The sequence below is a fragment of the Desmodus rotundus genome, chromosome 1 (genome assembly GCF_022682495.2).
Source record: "Desmodus rotundus isolate HL8 chromosome 1, HLdesRot8A.1, whole genome shotgun sequence".
NCBI classification, from domain to species: domain Eukaryota; kingdom Metazoa; phylum Chordata; class Mammalia; order Chiroptera; family Phyllostomidae; genus Desmodus; species Desmodus rotundus.
The window spans coordinates 174504826-174527206 of NC_071387.1; the positions used below are offsets into that span (position 1 = coordinate 174504826).

Genomic DNA, 22381 nt, shown 5'->3' on the forward strand with positions numbered 1-22381 from the left:
ATAAGTTTTTTAGGTTCAAAGTAGCTAGTTCAGCAGTGCTTGCTGTAACACTATAACGTAATCTGTCCGGAGGAACTGAAGGGGTAACCAGGACTTGCCAGCTTTCAGGACAGTGCCAACACCAGAGCATGAAAGCGAGCTGCTCTTTCAAATCCACTGGGAAGTTTTTATGAACCCTTGTTTTTGGTGAGGAAAAATAACCAGACAAATCAAAGGTAGGGTATCTTTGGAAAATTTAATTTGGACCGTATTTCCTTTCTCTTGCTGAAAACACCCAATGTTGCCGTACACTCTGGGTTCCCCAGCTTACAAGGAGGCAGCGGTACGCACTGTACCCAACACTGTACAGAAGTGCAGCTTTTGAATATTTCCTTAAAAACGCTTTAAGGGTTCCTTACAATAAATGGCAAGTAAAACAGAGTAAGGCTTTGACTTCTCTCTTTTCCCCTTTTTTGGCGCTGTGTGTTGGAGGAACAAGGAAGGAAGACTTGTCACGTCAGTGTTGGCACCCTGGGGACTGCCACTGGGTCCTCGGAGGCGCAGCCCGGCACTGAGGAGCCTGGGGTGGGTAAGTGCCCAACAGCCACGTCACAGCACGGGTCTTCTTGGTGCCCCCGGGGCTCCAGGCCTTCGGAGGAACAAAGGAACCAGGACCAAACCATGACCCAGGGAGGGCTCCCTCCCGGTACTGCAGTAGCACAGGTTCTCTCTGCAGGCCTTACGATGTGCATTTAAAGACTACATGTAATTACTCCACATCAAATGAGGAAAAAAATCCCTTTACTAATTCCCGTATCAAATTACTAGAATGAAAATAAAAGCATTTGTCTGATAAAACGTATTTTCTATGTCAGATGAAAGCGACTCACTTGCAGTGTGTATTTGTCACTATTTATACAGTGTTGCCTGGTACACAAATTTCTTTAATTGCATCTGAATAGCTCTGTCATTTTTCAAACTAGTAGTTTTATTAGCTTAAAAAAGGGATAAGGCAGCCAAATTTAACTAATTTTGGTTGCAGAAAACCATCTCAGATATTAACCTTCATCTTCTCAAGCGTTAAGAGTACATGATTTAAAAGTAATCAAATAGTTTCTTCTCTTAACAGGAAACTAAGTGGCTATTGTCATTAAATCTATATCTAGTAAACACAGAGCTCCTCATAAATATAAAATTATATTCTTTTGAGGAATAGGTTTGTGATTTTAGCTATGTGGAATTTACACTTATTCAATGAATTTTGTAGTAAAAAAAGTGTGGTCTTGGCTTCTATATTTTCATACACAGTGTTTCATCGCGTCTCAGCAGGCTCTTCCACACGACGGCAGGCTGGGTTCCCTGGCTTTCGGAAAGGGGAGGCAGCCACGAGTTGTCGTGTGCTCTCAGAAACCCTGCAGAAACTCCTGGAGCTGGGTGACGATCTCTGTGTCCACTGTCTCCATGAGGGACTGGAAGCCTTGCTCTCCCAGTAGCTCCTGCTGGGCCTTGAGCTTCTCGTAGATGAACTGCTGCAAGGACACTGTGTGCACTGGGTCCTTCAGGGCCAGCTGTGGGACAGAGAGGAGCCACACTGGATCAAAACGGCAAAACAAGTCCCTCTCACAAGTGACTAAACTTCCTCATAATCTCTTCCACAGCAACACAACTGCTCCTGCCTCCCCTCTTACAAGAGACTCTAAAACAGCCTCATTGTGGGAGTTTGTCAAGGAAATTCACTGAATTTGTCTAATCTCAGTTCCCTAGGGCCTCTGAGTGTGAGTTGAATGATCAGCCCAGTTTTTCAACAGCTGAGGGGTCATCCAAGTAAAGAACCAAAACCTGCCACAAAGTACCCCAAAAGGAATGCTGAAGAGCACTCAAACACAGCTGTCCAGGGTTCCTTTTAGGAGAACCAGGTACTCTGGTGGCAGGGAAGCCCTCAGGACCAACAGGACATCCTCCCCATCCTGGATGGTTGTGCTATTCACATTCACGTATATGCTTCTGGTTTAAAAAGAGAAAGAGATATACAAATAATGAATAAAATAAATAAAAAACAAAACAAGCTTAAACTCCTCCTGTCCCACTGGGATATTTGGAAAACAGAAGAAATACAATTAAATTAAAAATAGACCATCACTCCACTCCCTACAGATAATAGTCAAGAGAAAACATGTGGCCTCTTGTCTTTTCTGAGCCTGTGGCTGGACAGACACACACACACACGCACAAACACAGAACTGCTCTTTGCATGTACATTATCACACACAGAGAATGACTCTAATACAGTTTAAGAATTTTAAATCTGTGTCACAATGTTTTTCTTATAGGCATGTTGAGGTAATTACAGTACAGTTTAAAGACAACTGTAACCATGATTTTGCTGAAAAATCGATCACAAAGACTGTTCCATGCTGCTATGTCACGCAGCCTTTGCTCTACATGCAGAATGCTTCTTTAGGATCGCCATCTCAGAACTAGTAAAGGGCACAGGCAATTGTATGACTACGGTTTGTACCAGTTTTTCAAGGTGTGTTTTCAGCTTGTGGTATTGTTGTTACTACTAGTGTTATCATTAAGTTCTTTGTAATTTAAAAATTAAAAAGTAACACCTTTGCTTTAAGCTGTACATCTCTCTCATTTTCGATAAACCTGATTATCTGCGAGATTTGAAGTATGTGAGTTTTTGTGCCTAATATGGCTGCAGAGAGCTTCTCTTTACTGATCCTCAATTTCATTCTAGGTCGATGAAACAGCTGAATCACAGCACTGTTTGATCAATGTAAATAGATTTTAAAATAACGACCACAAATGGAAAATGTAAGCGAGAGGCAGCGGCACAGGTGGCATGTATTTGCAGTTAACCCCTTATGTGACCACTCCCGAGCTACAGCACAAACTGGCGGCAGCGGTTTCAGCCTCATCTTCCTGGAAGATGGACAGGAGAGAGGCCACCAAGCAGAACTGCAGAGACCGCCCTGCGTTCACAAGCCTGAAGATACCATTCTACGAAATGCACAGAAACTGAAGATGAATATTTAAAAAACATTTGTTTCCTTAAGCAACATACAGTAATGTTCAGTATTATTTTAATTACTAAGGAATAGGCCTCTTATAAAAAGGATGTGGACTTTGTTGAGTTATCATGAATATCATGAATTATCTGCTACAAGTGAAAGGCAGCTGAGCTTTAAATCGATATCCAACAAGTCACTCCAACTAATATAATAAAAATGATGACTACGGTTTAAATGCTGTTTCAATTTGCTATAAAAAACGTGAACAGTTAATTTATCACATCACCACACTTTAATTTCCAACAGATTAATAAATAGGAAAAGCATCACTATACTGAACCCACAAGGTATGGCGTAACAATACACTAGTGTATATATATACACACACACACACTTTTAAAAAAGATTTTATGTATATACTTTTTTAGAGAGGGGCAGGGAGGGAGAAAGAGAGGGAGAGAAACATCAATGTGTGGTTGCCTCTCACACGCCCCCTACTGGGGACCTGGCCCACAACCCAGGCATGTGCCCTGACTGGAAATCGAACCAGTGACCCTTTGGTTCTCCGGCTGATGCTCAATCCACTGAGCCACACCCGCCAGGGTGATTTTTTAAGTGCATTATCTATCAGTTATATGAAGATTAAAAAGAGAGTTGTGGAGTGGAAAAGGGAAATAAAAAAGGACTTACAGAATCTCCAACTGCACAGTTTCCCAGAGCTTAAAAACAGACTTCAAGTTTAAAGAAACCAAGTTAGTAAAAAGAAAGGTCTATTTTGGTTTGTGGAATTCACTAATCACAGCTCTTAATACTGTCTTCTGAGGAAGTATATGGAACAGATTCTCTAAGGAAGAGTCACTGCAACACACCCACTAAGAGTCCAGATATCATTTCTATGAATGTGCCATGGCCCACAGTCAACAGAACTGAGACACAGAAGGCACTAACAGCATCTTCAAAACTAGTACTTTTACACAAAAAATTCCAAACATAATAAACTGAATTATCTAATTTAACGTGAAAAAATATAGAATACCTACCATGTTTACCAGGTGGTATATTCTTCAGAAAATAACTAGTTTTCTAATAATTACCATATTTTACTGTTTATAATGTGCACCCACAACTTTGGTCCAAACTTTCAGGGAAAAAAATCTCTTGCTTTCATCTTTTCATTCATTTACATTTAGAAACAAAACCAATTATCATATTCCAGAGTATTATTTTGCATATGGATGTTGTTACTGCTTTCTAGAGTTACACTTTTAATGCATAAGCATAAATAAAAGAATTAAAAACATTTATATAATTAGTACTACTCATGTATAATGTGCATACTTATTTTTCCCTCAAAAAACCTGGGCAAAAAAGTGTGCATTATACATGGCAAAATATGGTATAATTAAGATAAATGTACTATTGGAAAAAAATACACTGCGAAGATAGATGTGAAGTAGATGCCTGTCTACTCTAAATAATGGAATAGAATTCTTTTTCTGACTCTTCCACCAGCCAAGTACGATTGACCACGGAAGAATGTCGGGATGAGGTGCACCTGCCCTTCTGCGCCCCCCCCATGCAGTCAAAAATCCGCAGATAACTTTTTACTCCCCCAAAACTTATTACCAGCTTACTGATGACCAGAAGTCTTACTGAAAACATAAACAGTCAATTAATGTATTTTGTATGTTGTTTGTACCATATACTGTATTCTGACAATAAAGTAAGCTACAGAAAAGAAACTGTTAAGAAAATACAAGGAAGAGGAAGCACATTTACAGAATTGTACTGTACTTATGATACCGTAAGTTTACGTCACCTGTCAGTGCTCACATCAATACTGTCCTACACGATACACTGCAGATATTATAAGTGTTACTAACAACAGACATCAAAAACGAGAAGATGTGAAAAAGAAAACCCTGTTTATTTACGGGGTATAACAATTCATGCACTGATAATGAAGAGGTAGCAACCAACTGATTTATGGGGACCACATATAATTGATACTATTGGTTCAAAATAAACTAGCCTGTACATTAATGACCTAATTATAAAATTTTTGTCATACCGTATTGCAGTCACATTCATAATATAGTACACTGAGAAGTTACATTTTTTTTGATATATTTGATTGTTATTACCGTTGTCCCATTTCCGCCCCTTCACTCTACTCCATCCTGCCCACCCCCCTCCCTCCCACATTCCCCCCCTATAGTTCATGTCCATGGCTCATACTTATAAGTTCTTTGGCTTCTACATTTCCTACACTATTCTTACCCTCCCCCTGTCTATTTTCCACCTATCATTTATGCTATTTATTCTCTGTACCTTTCCCCCCTCTCTCCCCCTCCCAGTCCCCTATTGACAACCCTCCATGTGATCTCCATTTCTGTGGTTCTGTTTCTGTTCTAGTTGTTTGCTTAGTTTTCTTTTGTTTTGGTTTTAGGTGTGGTTGTTAATAACTGAGTTTGCTGTCATTTTTACTGTTCATATTTTTTATCTTCTTTTTCTTAGATAAGTCCCTATAACACTTCATATAATAATGGCTTGGTGATGATGAACTCCTTTAACTTGACCTTATCTGAGAAGCACTTTATCTGCCCTTTCATTCTAAATGATAGCTTTGCTGGATACAGTAATCTTGGATGTAGGCCCCTTGCCTTTCATGACCTGGAATACTTCTTGCCAGCCCCTTCTTGCCTGTAAGGTCTCTTTTGAGAAGTCAGCTGACAGTCTTATGGGAACCCCTTTGTAGGTAACTGTGCCCTTTTCTCTTGCTGCTTCTAAGATTCTCTCCTTCTGCTTAATCTTGGGGAATGTAATTATGATGTGCCTTGGTGTGTTCCTCCTTGGGTCCAGCTTCTTTGGGACTCTCTTAAGCTTCCTGGACTTCCTGGAAGTCTACTTCCTTTGCCAGATTAGGAAAGTTCTCCTTCATTATTTGTTCAAATAAGTTTTCAATTTTTTGTTCTTCCTCTTCTCCTTCTGGCACCCCTATAATTTGGATGTTGGAACGTTTCAAGATGTTCTGGAGGTTGCTAAGCCTCTCCTCATTTTTCCGAATTCTTGTTTCTTCATTCTTTTCTGCTTGGGTGTTTCTTTCTTCCTTCTGGTCCACACCGTTGATTTGAGTCCCAGTTTCCTTCGCATCCCTATACATTTTCCCGGTTCCCTGTACATTTTCCTTTACTTCTCTTGGCATAGGCTTCATTTTTTCATCTAGTTTTCGACCAAATTCAACCAGTTCTGTGAGCGTCTTGATAACCAGTGTTTTGAACTGTGCATCTGATAGGTTGGCTATCTCTTCCTCGCTTAGTTGTATTTTTTCTGGAGCTTTGAAGTGTTCTGTCATTTGGGCCATTTTTTTTTTCTTTTTGTCTTGGCGTGTCTGTTACTTAAAGGGGCGGAGCCTTAGGTGTTCCCGGGTACGGGGTAACGCTGGTGGCTGCGTTGTGACACTGTACGTGGGGGAGGGGCCAAGAGGGAGCAATGGCACCGGCTCCACTCTCCACTGGATTTCAGCCACTCCCTCGGCTACCCACAATCAAACTGGGCCACTCTGGTGCTGGTTCCCGAGTAAGTGGGCCTGTGCACACTCTAGGCCCCTGTGGGTCTCTCCAACGACCTCTCCTGTGAGGCTGGGAGTCTCTCCTGCTGCTGCCCCAACCCTCACAGGCATTTTGAATCAGAGGTTTGAGGCTTTATTTCCCGGAGCTGGAGCCCTGGGTTGCGTGGTCTGCTTCGTTCCCAGCCGTTTGTCTGGTTTATCTGTGTGCGATGTGGGGCCGCAGGGTCCGCTAGTGGTCGGACTGCCTGCCCCGTTCGTCCCACATTCCGCCAGTCTCGGTCCCACCATGGCCATGCGAGTCCTCTCTGCCCCGGTGCCCGTCTCTGCCCCTCCTACCGGTCTGGATGAGTGTTTATTTTTTTATCTACTTGGTGTCGGACTTCCTTGCCGTTCAATTTTCTGTCAGTTCTGGTTGTGCGAGGAGGCGCAGTGAGTCTACCTACGCCGCCATCTTGGTTCTCAATCATCGAGAAGTTACATTTTTTAAAAAGCCACTCACCTGTGATGATAGGCTGATACTCAGTTTCTCCAATTGCAAGAGAAGCATAATATATAGTAACATAATCCTTTAAAAGCAAAGTTATAAAATACTAAAAGGAACCCTAGCATGTTAATAACTTTACATTAAATATGGCTCACCTTATGCCCACGGGAGGACAGGCCGTCCACACCCACACAGAACTTGCACACAATGTCCCACACGATGAACCCTTAAACGATGACGCCACCAAAATGTCTCACACAGTTCCATACAGTTAATAAATTTATTAGTTACTGTCACAGAAGACACACACATACACAGCAGGTAAGTTTATTAATTATATGGCATGGTGATCATTATCCATTAGGTGGAAGTGGATCATCATAAAGATCTTCCTCTTGTCTTCATGTTGAGTAGGCCAAAGAGGAGGACAAGGGGCAGGGGAAGGAGGTGGAGGGCTTGGTCTTGCTGTCTCAGAGGTGGCCCAGGCAGAAGAGGTGAAGGAAGTAGAAGGGGAGGCAGGACAGGTAAGCACCTTTAGTGTGCTTTACAGAAATACATGGCAATTTCTGTCTGACTTCTTTGTTTTTTCATTTCTCTGTAACTGTTTCTAAATAGTATCAATTGTTTCTCCACTTAGTTTCAGTGGCCACGTCACAGAGGGTCCATGTTAAAGAAGCTGGTCTTGAATAGCCAGAAGACTTCTGCCAGACTGTCTAATGTCAATTTGTTTCCTGGCACTGCCTCTGCATTGTCTTCCTCACTGTCTGGCACTGGTTCGGAGACATTCTTCTCCATCAAGCTGTCTTCTATTAATTCCTCTGGTGCAGTGTCTATTAGCTCTTGAATTTCTACAAGAACCATAGCTTGAAACCCTTCACCCCCACATTTTCCTCCCCCCCCACCATATCTACAATTTCTGCCGTGATTTCCTTTATTGGCTCCGACATAAATCCTAGGAATTCATGCACAGTATCTGGACGCAGTTTTCTCCAGCAGGAATTTATTGTTCCGGTATGATGCCTTCCACAGCCTTTTCTGTAACAGCGATGTCACCTTCAGTGGAGCAATGCTTCCAGACTTTCACGATGTTCTCTCTAGTGGGGTTCTCTTCCATAGCACTGACGATTCTTTCCACAGAGTGCCGCGTGAGTCGAGCCTTATTAAAAGTCCTTATGACTCCTGATCTAGAAGCTGAATGAGAGACATTGTGTTGAGGCAAGCAGACCACGGAGACATGCCTTCAGTGTGAACTCATGAGGTCTTGGGTGGCCAGGGCATTGTCCAATACCCAAAGAACTTTAAAAGGCTTGCTGGAAAGCTACTTTCTGACTTCAGGGACAAAGCATCAATGGGCACGACCTAGAGAAAAGGGTTCTTGTTATCTAGACTGCTTGTTGCATAGCCGAAAGACTGGCAGCTGGTGTTCATCTTTTCCTTTCAAGTGTCACGGGTTAGCAGCTTTACAGACAAGGCAACCCTGATCATAAACCCAACTGCATTTGCACAAAACAGATCTGGCCTGCTCCTTCCTACCCTAAATCCTAGTGCCCGTGTCTCTTCCTTACTAGTAAATGGCACTTGTATTCAGAACAGGGCACTTCTGTCTGCATTAGGAAAATGTTCAGGCTGATATCCTTTCTCCTCAGTAATTTCTGAATGAAGTCTAGGGACTCATCGGCTACCTCTTGGTCAGCAGAAGCTACTTCTCCTTGTTACCTTGATATTTTTTTAAACCAAGCCTCCTTAAAATTATCAAATCATCCTCTGCTGGTATTAAATTCTCCAGCTTTGAATCCTTCACCTTCCTTTTAAGTTGACATATAATGAGTTCACTTTTTCTTGAATCACATTAGAGTCTTTAGCATGCCCTTCTTATAGCAATAAGCTCATGTAAAATAAGCTCCTGCACTCACGTAAAAGCTGCATTTTCAATACAAGGTAAAAAGGTATTTTGCAAAAAGTCTAGTTTTTGCACCTGCTGGCGTAGCTGTAGCAATGGCACCGTAAATGCCCTTTTCTTCTTTTACAACAGTCCTTACGCTGGATTCTTTTATCTTGAGATGGCGGGAACCACAGCGGCAGACCTCAATCTACAGCACATGTCAAGCAATTTGACGTCATGACTTTCCTCTGCTTTTGGGGAACAAGTCCAGCATCACTAGTGGCACTTGGTATGGGTCCTCTGGTGTTTCAAGGTTTACAGTACTGAACTAATAAACATGATGAAAAATACGTGAGAATTGGAAGAGATCAGTTCCCATTGCAATATGCGATTTGCTGGAGAGAGAAACTGCTCCCCGGGAGATTAGCGCTGCACAGAGTTTTAATCAATTACTCGCCAACACTTGAGCCCAGTGCCTCAGTGACAGGCGGTGGCTACAGAATTACTACAGCAGTAGAGTATATACTACAGTTAGTTTTATGCATCTTTACATACAGTATTATGATTTAATGCTGCATCTTTACATTTGCTTACGATTCTCTCAACTGTGAATAATGCTGTGTACAGTCTTGTGCTAATGGGCGTAAGTTTTGAAAAATTTTACTTTCATAATAAATCTATGTATATTTTATAGTAGTAAATCATAAAATAGACTAGTATCTACACATATTTTAGATATTCCTGACATATATGTTTTTCTCAATTTTTTTTGGTATTTCTAGGTTACATGGTTTGTCTGCAAATTTTCAAATTGTCACAAATCTCAAAAAACATTTTCCAAAATACTTACTGAAAAAATCTGCATATAAATAGATTCATGAAATTCAAACCTATGTTGTTCAAAGGTGAACCATATAACCAAAAAACCCTGGATATTATATAAAAAACTTCAGACTCTAAAAGGTGGAGGGAAGAAGGCAGACTGCTCGGGGACCCCAGAGCCAAGGGACAACCAGTGCTGAGTGCCCTGGCTATCTTCTCGCCTCAAGTATCCCACATTTGGAGCTGAAGAAGCCAGCAACCTGGTAAAGGCCAATAAGCACGCACACAAAAAGCTTCTCCAAAAAGCATGCTCATGCCCTGAGAACCAGGAAAAGGACCGCAGAGCAACACAGAAAACTTTTAGACAAAAACTGGTCTACTTCAGCTCAATGCTGCAGAATGAGCTGTGGCCCCACCCCAACTCAAGCCGGGCTGTTACACGGATTTGACCCACCCACTCCCCAATGGCACACTGGGAATCAGCTGAGGACCTGTAAAAAATGCTGATGTCTAAGTCCCACTTCTAGAGATTCTGACTTAATTGGTTTCAGGCCCCAGGACTTTAAAATGCTTCCCCAGTGATTCTGATGTACATCCAAGACATAAACACAGCTATAGAAAATTTTGAAAAAAACAGTTTTGAGGACTAAATCTCAAGTGAACTCAACAAACACCTCTAATATTTTCATATTCATGAAAAGTAAAATAATACAGATAGTAGACTAAGACACATGCCATTTAAAACACCCATTTACCACCACCAATTTTTAGGGGCTCCTCAGGGCTTCCTTTCCCTTTTCGCTTCAGGCCGGCACTCGGAGCTCCTGCAGCTGTACTGCGTGCACACAGGGCAATGGCAGTGACTTGTTTTCCCACTGTCTAAATCCCCTACCATCCAAAAGTTTAATGCAGCTTTTAAATTTTTTTCCCTTTTTTTACTAAAAAAATTTCAATTGCAGTTGACATTCAACATTGTATTAGTTCCAGGTATACAGCATGGTGGTTAGACCTTAATGTAACTCATGAAGTGATCGCCCAATAAGTCTAGTACGTATCTGACACTGCACAGAGTAGTTATTACAATATTACGGACTGTATTCCCGAAGCTGTACTTTACAGCCCTGAGTATTCTATGACTGCTAATTTGTAGTTCTTAATCCTTTCACCATTTTTCACCAGCCATCCAACTCCTTCCCATCTGACATCTATCAGTTTGGTTCTCTGTATCGATGATTCTGTTTCTGTTTTGTTCATTTATTTTGCAGATTCCACATATAAGTGAAATCAAATGGTATTTGTCCTTCTCTGTCTGACTTATTTCACTTAGCATAATACCCTCTTGGTTGTCGGTGTTGTTGCAAATGGTTAAGATTTCATTCTCTTTTATATTCTATTGGTTATATGCACCACCTCTTCTTTATCCACTTGTCTTTTGATTGGAACATTTAATCTATTTGGATTTAAATTGATAGTTATGTAGTTATTGCCATTTTATTAAGTGTTTTCTAATTGTTTTTTAAAAAATTCTTTATTCCCATATGATAATGCATGAAACCCTTGTAATCTATGGTGTGGTCATGAATGAGTTATGGTTGTTATAGTTGTACCAGATTTTATTTTATTTTTTTTTAATCCCCACCCAAGGACATTTATTGATTTAAAAAATTTTCTTTGAAAGAGAGAAACATCGATTATTTGCCACCCATATGCACCTTGACCAGGGATCAAACCTGCAACCTAGGTATGTGCCCTGAGCGGGAATCAAACCTGCACTGGACAGCGCTCCAACCAACTGTGCCACTGGCCAGTGTAATGGGTCTGCTGTTGAGAAGATGTACGCGAAACACCCAAACTGAATGATGACGCCATCTGTCAGCCATTGTTCCGCCTTCAACAGTGTTACATGAAAAAGGCAGTTAATTCAGCTCACAGCTCAATCACAGAAATACTTTTCCTCAAGACAACCACTGCCACAGACTATTCCCATTCCGACACAGAGAATATTTTAAAATTTGTACCCAAGAGCACAAATTTAATCAAATTAATTTTGTGCTTCATCAAGGACATTCTTAAATAAAAGTGGCTTCAGAGAACACAGAAGTGGGGGTGTACGGTAGTGTGAATATGACAACTTGAGTACAGTTTGCCGCCTGCCAGTGCCCTTACTGTTGCTAAAATGCTAGCGTTACACCATCGCTGGGTATCAAAGATTGCTTTTGCATAACGGTACAAATGCTCACACAATGAAAAACAATCTCAGTGTTTTCATGAAACAGCTATATTCTCGGAAGGGTTTTGGGAACCCCCGGTTGTCTGTGGACCGCCCATTAAAAACTGCTCTCAAGAGGTAAGCGGGACAGAGCGCCGTTCAGCGGAAGGTCACCCCATGCACTATTAAAAAATGATGCAAATTTAAATTTACGCACTTGGAAATACGCTCATGTATGTATGACATTTAAGAAGAATCAAGTAACGTCATAGAATGTATACTATTGCTAATTTGTGAACTACATACAGATGTTTATATATGGATATAAAATGTTTGGAAAGATATATATCACAATGTTAGTAAAGGCTACTACCTTCAAGAAAGGGTATTTCACATCATAATTTTGTGATTTTAAAATAAGTATAGATTACTTTTCTAATTTTTTAAAAAACCTCTTCAAAATAGGAACTTCCTTATGCAGTACAATGCTTGGAAAAGGCTTCTTAATTCCCTTTGTCTCAAAAGACAGGCTCTCCTTGTAAAAACAAAATTCGCATTACCAATAATTTACTGAAAGAAAGAACGCAGCAAAAGGAAGAGCAAGACCATAGTCTAATGATGGTCACTGGAGTCTAACCTAAATTACTGAAAAATGTTCTCCCAAACTAGGCCACATCCTTCATCTATAAGCATGAAGACTTTATTTACACTGTATCAATGCCACATTGTTAAAAGTAAACATGGGCAAGGTTACTGAACTCTTCCTGATTAAGGTTTTTAGTAACAATGCAAGTAAATAATGAAGAAATAATGAGGCTACCCACTTTGTAATACTCAAGAACAATACTGATGCCAGTAGGCAATTAATCTGAAATCTCAAAAACCAAAACTCAGAAGCCATTACTTTATTTAGTTCCAAGGGCATTTTCAATAGAATTTTCTTTCCAGTGTCTTTTCATTACTATTATGTAGCCTACTGTGAAAAATCTTAACCCCTGGATCACACACTATTTTTTGATTAACATTTTAGTTCTATCACAAAAAGAACTGCTATCTCAGGACCTGCTTGGTTATCAATTTGAGTCTTTATTATACCTCAGATTATTTCATTTCATTATTTCCTATCCTCTTGGATTGCTTTAATGTTACTTGCAACTCTGCAGGTTGTAAAACCTAATTTACTCATTGCAACTGTGTATTTCCAAGATTTTGGAAAGGTTTAACATTGATTTTTAGAGTCTCACTTGTAAGGAAAGTTATATTAAATCTGCAACTTGAAATATTTACTACTTTTTATACAGTCAGCCTCACGTAAAGTTATGCCTTATGACAGCCTTTTGTAAACTTCAGCATCACCTAGAAGTGAAGATAAGGGAGGTGTATTAACAAGCAGCAAACAACATTTAGAACTTGGAGAAGCAGGTAGAATTTGAGCAAAGCACAGATAAAAAACAAATCCTGCCATTTGAAACTGGCTTTGCCAATGGCACTGAGTATTTTTAAAGAATATGTATGTACTGTTGATCGACATGCAGCAGCAGATAGGTTCTGTGGGCAGATATTCAAGTTCACAGAGGAAACACTAAGGACAAAGATCAATGCCTTGCACATGGTAAGCATTCACAGAAGCACACGGAACAAACACAAAAGCAAAATCATTTCTTCTGAAGAGGCTACTGTATTGCCATCGTGTGAGGTCAAAAGTAGCAGTTGTGTAAGTAGGGTTATTTGGTACCTGACTAAGAGTAAACACAGAGAACTGCTTTTACGAGAACAAATGAGTATCAGGATTTGCACACATTCTTAATGAAATGGACCTTATGGTAAACAGATTTGGATGAAACTATGTAAGTGACAATCAATGTGTAAGTAACAGCAAATAAGCGATGGGGACATACTTTAAAAGTACAACTGCTTTCTTTGTAAAATGAGAAGAAATAATTTGTAATCACTGGTTTTTAAACTTATTTAATATTAAAATTTAAGAATTAAGTTTTGAAGATTTCTAGGAGGCAAAGGAACAAAAACAGATTACCTTTTACAATGCTTTCATTAGAATATCAATAAAAATATTCATAATAAACAATTTAGACTTATCTGATTTTCTTAATAAACCAGCTTCTGAATAGGCTGGCCATTTCCTATTATTTATCTCCAAGCTTTAAAAATCACTATGTATCAAAGGCAGATGAGAAAAATGAAATCACCTCATCAATTCTAAATGGGGGCCAGGGGGGTGGGAATCAGATGGCAAGTCATAAAGTAACAAATGTGAATACTTTTTGTTAATGATTATAAAGCATTCAAGCCTATACTTTTGTAGATTCATTGAAGCAGTAGCATAAAAACTATCATTATATTATAAGTAAAATAAATCTGACAATTAGCATAATAGATTTTCAGGATTCATCTGTAATATCGTTAGGGACTGATTATGTGAATACCCTGTAAATATTTCACGCTGTCCTTGAATAAAGAAAAATCAGAAGAAAAGATACCTGCTATTACTATCAAAATAAAATTTGAAATACTTTACAAATTAGGTAGAGATTAAATAAAACAATTTTTATTTTCAATAATAGAAATTTATTCTAACAATTATTTTAGTATTATGAAAATAAAACAAATGGTTCTTTTCTTTCAGAATTTTAAAGATGCTTGCCCACATTGTTTCTAATGAAAAGTTTGCTATAATTTTTATCTATTTTCCTCTCCGCGAGACTCTTTCCCCCTCTGACTATTCTGAAGACTCTAACACTGACCTAAGTGGCAATGTGATTATGGTGCGCTTTGATGTAGGCTTCTTGCTTCCTGTGCTTGGAGTTCTCTGAGACTCCTGGATCTGTGAGTTCAGTTTTTCATTAAATTTGGAAAAAAAATTACCATTCACCAATTTTTTTTTCAAATATTTCTTCTCCCTTTTCTCATTTGGGGATTTGGATTATTTGTATGTTAAGCTGCTTGAAGTCTCTTTTTCTCCCAGTTTTTTTTTACATTTTAGTTTTGTATAGTTTCTATTGTTTTGTCTTCCATTCACTAATAATCTTTTCTTCTGGAACAACATTTAGAACTTGGAGAAGCAGGTAGAATTTGAGCAAAGCACAGATAAAAAACAAATCCTGCCATTTGAAACTGGCTTTGCCAATGGCACTGAGTATTTTTAAAGAATATGTATGTACTGTTGATCAACATGCAGCAGCAGATAGGTTCTGTGGGCAGATATTCAAGTGCCCTTGAATAGGTGTTCCTTCTGGAACACCTACTCTACATCAGTCTCACCAGATATTGTAGGAAATCAACACTTGTGTCTAAGTTTGTATGATGTGGGGATACTGTAGTTTTTAGTCCCCAGAAAGCTGATGTGAGGCTTTTAGAAATACCTTCTAAGTGTCTACTTAACACACTCAGTCTGTCCTCTAGCTTCTTTACATAGGGAACACAATTATAACAACTGTTTTAATGATCCTTTCCACGAATTCTACCACATGTATCTTTTTGTGGGCAGTTTCAATTAACTTTTCTCCTTTAGCATGAATCACACAACCACCACTGCCTTCCTCTGCCAAAGCAGCTCCTGAAAGCACACGCACGTTCAGAGGCTGCTCGAAGACAACACTAACACTGAGTAAATCAGACTGTCAATCAACTAACTTTGGAACCAACCAGACACAGTTTTCTTCCTAGAAAATAAATAGTTTCACTTTAAAATGAAAAAAAATCTTCTATGCTAGGTTTTTAAATATTAACTTATAATCATCTATAAGCAAACACTTCCTTTGAAATTACAACCAAGAAACATCTAGATAGTTCTCAAAAAAATTCTAATGTTAAAGGTATTGTAGAACAAGGATGGTGACATAGTTACTGAAAGAAAATACCTAATTTATACCTGTAACTGAAGATACAGTGAAACTAATTTTGTTTGTTATTGAAAAGTTATTGAAAAATTAGCCTTGTATTCATAATTAGATTTATTCAAGACCAAAATACATAATCCCAGCACTAATCATAAGTGCTATGCTGTCCTCAGCATAAAACTAAGACTGACATCTAAGGCCTTGAAAATCTTAGCAGAGATAAGAACATAGATCTATACCAAATAGTGTGATGACTGATTTCAAATAAAATCAGCCACTTAAAAAAAATAATGGTTGTTCTATAAATCAATACTTATAACTAGAACAGTAATGATAAAAATAATCAGCTTTCAAATAAAATTTAGGATTACAAAATTGAACCAAGGAACTTTTAAGTGTTACTTCTAAATTATATTCTTACACTACTCTTAAGATAGTATTTCACTTACCTACAAAATAAAGTTAGAATTAAAATTACTATTGTATGATATTACTACTATATATTATGAAAAACAGATGTGGGTAGATTAATTTGCTAAGGATAGAACTATCAGACTAACTGATGTTAATAAAGTATGCAAAAAAACCCTGATTACTAATTGGAAGCAGAATATCTATTATTTATTTACAAGTTCAGAATCTCATGAAAAATAATGTCGTATTTTTCTGTAACACCAATGATAGAGTCAGGGCTTTAAAAAGAGGACGTGACAGAGGCAGAAAAACTGGTTAGGTTATGCCAAAAGGCTATGATCACTCCAAGTGAAGAAAATACAATTTCTATGTGTTTAGGATAACAATTAGCAGTCTCACTTCATGGGAGAAACAACTCCAGAGGTATACTCACAATTGAATACTTCACTAGAATACTACGTACTGGGAAAAGAAAGGAATGATATTAAGAGCAAAAAAAAAAAAAATCATTTTTCAGCTCACAGGCCCAGGAGTCCGTTAATTCTCCCTTCATTTCTCAGATGAGGAAGTAGCTCTCAAGAAACAAGGTGACTTGTGCCAGGTCACATTTCACAAACAAGACTAGGACTCAGGTCTTACGAATTCTTGGCTATTGTCCTTTCCTCTACATTAGGTGCTAGGAAGGTGATCTCCAGCATAAAAGCAAAGTAAAATGGATCAAACTTAAAGCACAGTTTAAAAGAAGGCAGTCAGAGCAATGTAGTTTAGCTGTATGCTGAGGATGAAACTCTTGCAGCATAAAGCTGAATAATTCAAGGAGTAAATATCACGAGCAGACTAAAATAACAATGATAGCTAACATTTACATAATTACTTGGTACTGGGCATTATCTCATGACATTTTACATATTAATTTATTTATTCTACTTGTGAGGTAGATATTGCTTTTCTCATGTGCAAATTAGAAAGGAGGCATAATGAAGTTAACTGGAAAGGCCAGGAGACTAGAAGAATTCCAGGGACAAAAAAGATGGGGAGTTTATTTATGTATCTATTTTTTATTCATGTGTCAAAATAAGTATTTAAAAATTCAAGATTATAAATAATTTTAAAAGAAAAATGTTTCACATGTTTCTTATTTTTTGTTCTATTTTTTCTTATCAGATTCTGGTAGTGAGAAGTAATGGTTTTCAAAATAATTTAGCAGTTAATTTAAAGGCACCTTTATAAAATCCTGTGATGTATCTCTGAAAAAATTCATTGCAAAGATCCAGGAATTAACTTGGAATGAGGCAACTTCAGTAAATCTCCACAGAACAGAAGACTTTGCATTACAAATTAAATAAGATTTGAGGGTCACATGTTTTCTGTAGGTAAAAGAACAAACCCTCTGCTTGGCTAAGATAAGAAACAATTATTTCGTATCAAGAATTAAACTTAACTTCTTGTACAAGGAATAAAATTAATCTGTTTCAGGAATAAACCCCAAATTTCAAAGCTCAGTTAGCTTACCTTAACTTTGCAACAGGAGACGGATGGATGGGTACTTACATGAAAGGACCAACAGATATTTTCAGGCCTACAGAATACATGATACTTGGTTCTCCCAAGTTTTTAGAAACTGCTTTTGGAACTTACCATTTTTTTCCTCTTATCCTGTTCTGTGGGTGGTTCTTCATCTTCTGTAACTTTTGGTTCTTCAAGATGAGACATTAACATACAGCTATAGTTTTTAAAAAAATGTTTTAAATAAATTTTTAAGACTTTTTAACATACTAAAAACAAACCCTCAATATCACTGAGAACATTAATGCTTCTATGTAACAAAAATGTACAAAATAAGTTAGATTTATAAGTAAAAATAAATTTAATTAGAAAAACATCTCACTTCAAAAAGTGCCACACCAAAAATATTTAGAGCAATGTACTTGAGTATTTAAGGCAGTAAACTCTAAGATATTTATTTATAGGCAACTTTCAATCATATATCAGTTGTCAAGCAAGGAGTACCCTTTGTCTTTCTGAAAAAATGACACACTTAAAATTAATACTCCTTTTATCACTAGTGTTTGTTTGCCTGTAGATTGCTATACATGTTTCGTAACAGTAGCAATCATTTAAAACGTAACATCATTGAAACACTACTGGTTATGTAACACTCAACTCTGTGCTCCGGATGACATTACCACTGCATCCCGAGGAGCTTGTTCCGGATGGCACTTGTGCCTGCAGAACAGTTACAGATCATTTTATTCTGATTATCTGCATCACTGCTCTTTACCAACAGCAGCGATAACAAATAGTTTTCTAGTGAGTCAACACTGGGGCCAGGTAGACAAGAAATGAATAGTGTCTAGTGAATCAAGTTAATGGGAACAAACCTTGCTATTTCCTAGTTTAGAAGGATGGAATTTAGTAATTCACTATAGACGTAGGTTCCTAATCAATAAACTGTGGCAATGAAAGCCTGGTTCCTCTTATATTTTTAGCAAGTATAAGGGAAGGACGATTCCTGAGTCAGCTGGGTAAAATAATTTTTAATTCAGGACTGAGGACTGAGGTGGACACCAGAAACCTGATCAGGCTCACTGTTGCAGGGGACACGAATGTCCTGTTTCTCCCATGCCCCACCACTAAAACAACCACTTCTGGGCCACTGCCTATAACCCAGTCCATGCATACCGGCAGGACCAAACAGTAAGAACTGTACACTGAGATAAGAAACCCTGAACAACAGTAGAAGTTGAATCCCTAACTCTCTGCATGGCCTTAAGCTCTTCGAGCTGCCATACTTTTGTCCACTGTGACATAAAGTGGGGTAGCACAACTAGCTGGCCAAGGGGCTCAGGCACAAAGTGAAAAATTACATTATTATTTCAAACCAAAAGCTATTTTAAAAATTGAAATGTCTCAGAAAGGTTTAGGTCCCAGTCTGCATCAGAGAACTGAATAATATGACGGGATTCTGTCACAGCAGTGATTGCATGCCTGCTGTAGACTGAACTCTAACTGCGATGAATCTGGATCTCCAAGGAACTATGCTTTGTGACGAATCAAATACCTTGACTGCGTTCCACAATCTGTTAACTTAGTTAAGTCTAGTACAAACTCTCTGTTCTCCCCTCCCTGAACTAAAAGATGTATTATGTAAATAGTGAAGTATACTCTGGATATAAATACACAGTACACACATTCTTCCCCCCACTAGCTACAAACTATGCACAGGGCAGAATGTTTGGCTTTGCAGCCCTGCAAACTGCATTCATTTGGAACTCTGGAAGGTGGAAAATGAAAAGAACATTTCTGAATTGACAAGACTGAAGTTAAAATTCTCTCCTACAGCAAAACCCCCAATTAAAAGTCAAATCTTATTTTGCTGACAAAGATTAAAGATAGGGAAGTAATGTTTACATATAAGGCACAGCGAGAATGAAATCATTTCAAATAAGCTAAAACGCATGGGCTATGAATACAATACCAGTAATAAAATGGTAACAATGGTTAAAGACGGGGATGATGGACACGGGCAGCCACCCCCACACCGCCCACTCCCTCACTGAACAGAACCAGGCACTTCAGCCCGCCATGTCAGCACCTTTTCTAACAAGAAACTCTAACCTGCCAAACATCCAACATTGTTGGCATGCGACTGGAAGCTTTGAAAATTATGATGTATAAAATGTATTTGTAATAACACCTTTTATTTAATCTACACAACTCACTTCTGAATGTTATAGTAAAAGCAGAACTGACAGCAGTATTCAATGGACTCTGTGGGTGACACTTGGTTGCCTGAGTTTGTCCGGTTATCCTCCTCTTCCGTGGCACCAGATGCTTCAGCTGACCCCAGCCCCACTGCCAGCGGCTCAAGAAGCACTCAGATGAACCAAGTCCCCTGCTCAATGATGCCTTCAACAGGAGCATGTTTAACAAACCCTAGCCAATTAGACATGAAGTCTGATGAAGTAACTTCTAGGAAAGGTTTTCTTTGATGTTAAAAAACAACAAAGACAACAAAGACACAGGGAAAAGAGATTACTTGCCCGGCACTGTCATTGTCGGGAACTGCAATGCCAACAACTATACTGAGACTGGAGACAATTATGTCTCCACAAATGAAGTTAGTGTGCTCAGGAGACAGCGCAGAAAGAACCGGGCGTTTGAAGATACTGTGAGGACAAATAGCTAACCCTAGCGCCACTCCCCACAGCTGTTTTGTGGTCAGAGATAACTAACTCTTCACTGTGAAAGCCAGTTGACTCGTGGTTTCTCATACTGGCAGCTGTAAGTCCTTTTATATAAATACCTTATCAAAAATTCACTTCTGCGCTCATGCCCAGAAACAAGTCTCCCTCTCCTGCCACACCTATTTCCTTTTACTTGAAACTATAAACACTCATTCCTAATGTTTCTCTTTTTACCCTGGTGGGTAGTTAGCAAACTCAGAGCTAAGTGTTACATGCATATGCCACAGGTTTCCCAACCAGAGTTCCTTTAAATTTCTTCAATCCTGTGTTAATAGTTTTGGTCAAGAGGAGCGTTCTCATGCTTCAGGTCCTCTATGTCCACTAGATCGCATATGAAAGCAACTAACTACATGCTGTATGAGGGGGCACCCACCAAAACCGGTATTTATACAAAATTGTGCATTTATTCTTAAATGTTTAAACTTCAATTACCTTCAAAGTACTCTCCATTTGATGTAATACACCTAATAGAGACTTTTTTCCCACTGCTCAAAACAGTTTTTGAACTAATAATCAATTTTGATGCCTTTTAGTGATTCTGCCATTTTTTGTTTCACCTCTTCCACATTGGCAAAACACTTCCCCTTGAGGACTTTCTCATCAGGGGACACAAACAAACAAACAAAAGTTGCTTGGGGCAAGACTGGGTGAATAGGGAGGGTGGGGAACGGGGTCATGCTGGTTTTGCTCAAAAACTGCTGAACACTCAGTGCAGTGTGGGCAGGTGTGCTCATAAATCACCCATCATGCAATGGGCAAACACGTTGAGTCTTCAAAAAAAATTCACTGAGGCCAAATGCAGCCTCTCACAACACCACCAGCTGGCACACTGATAGAGATGGGTTCCTAGAACACTTACCGCACAGGGAGAGTCTGTACTACAAGAGGCCAGACCTTTGTATATCAACAGTAAAGACAAAGTGCCATGAAGGAACAGAGGAGGATGCGATGAATTCTTCCTGAGAGTCTGGGAAGGATTCTAGAGGTAGGTATTTGCCAAACAGGGCAAGGCTGAGGGCATGACATGCCCAGGAGAGAAAAATGTTATGAGTCAAGCAACGTGTGTAAAACTGAATGGCACATACGGGGAATGATGAGGAATCTAAAGAGGTAAGAGAGAAGGCCAGTAATACAAATTGAGGGTTAGCACAGAATAGCGCACCAAATTTATTCTGTAAGAAATTAGGCTTTTAAGAAATGCAGCAGAATGAATCAGAAAAGGAAAACTAGGGAAAGAGGGACCGCCGAGGAGGTCACTGGGACCTATGCAAATTTGGATAACATACAGGTGATAACTTCAGAATTAGGGAACCATGGTTTCTTCTTGCATTCTTTGTTTTATTCTGAAGAACCATCTGGTGGGCCAATATATCAAGTGAAGAAGGAAAAAAATGCTGTTGGAGCCTAAATGTATGACTTCCTTTATAGCCAGTATGTTTTACACCTTCTTGCTACAAAAACCACAACTTGAGTCTTTTTCTAATAAATTTTAGTGCCTCTTAAGCATCCTAAAATGCTGACTAAACCCTCTCTTCCTTTTTACTTCCCAAACATCAGCAAGGGGTTGTAAATCTCATTACCAATTTGCCTAAAAACAAAATATTTAAGGAAAAAAAGGAAAACCACTAATGACAAGCATAAGACAAATTTCAAGCCTCATTAATACACTTTTCTGGTTTAATGAAATAAAATCTCAACTAAATACAAACATACAAAGAAACCCATGCCAAAAAAAATGAAACTGGACCACCATATTACACCATACACAAAAGTTAGGTCCGACCTGATTAAACACTTGAATGTAAAACATAAAACTTCTCGAAGAAAATGCAGGTGGCAAGTTCCTTGACATTGGTCTTAGTGATGACTTTCTTGGATCTAATTCCAAAAGCAAAGGTA

The 22381-nt window shown here is 38.8% G+C and overlaps 1 protein-coding gene across 1 annotated transcript in view; it reads right to left on the bottom strand.

Annotated features, from left to right (window-relative positions):
- Nucleotides 1-216: 216 nt before the first annotated feature.
- The window catches only part of IPO11 (importin 11), a 182199-nt gene continuing 160034 nt past the window's right edge, over nt 217-22381 (bottom strand). Inside the window, exons 29-30 of the mRNA XM_024578651.4 lie at nt 17874-17958; nt 217-1547 (exon numbers count right to left, since the gene is read on the bottom strand). Coding sequence (XP_024434419.2) covers nt 1383-1547; nt 17874-17958 — 250 coding nt within the window. The 3' untranslated portion in view covers nt 217-1382. The remainder of the gene's footprint in view (nt 1548-17873; nt 17959-22381) is intronic.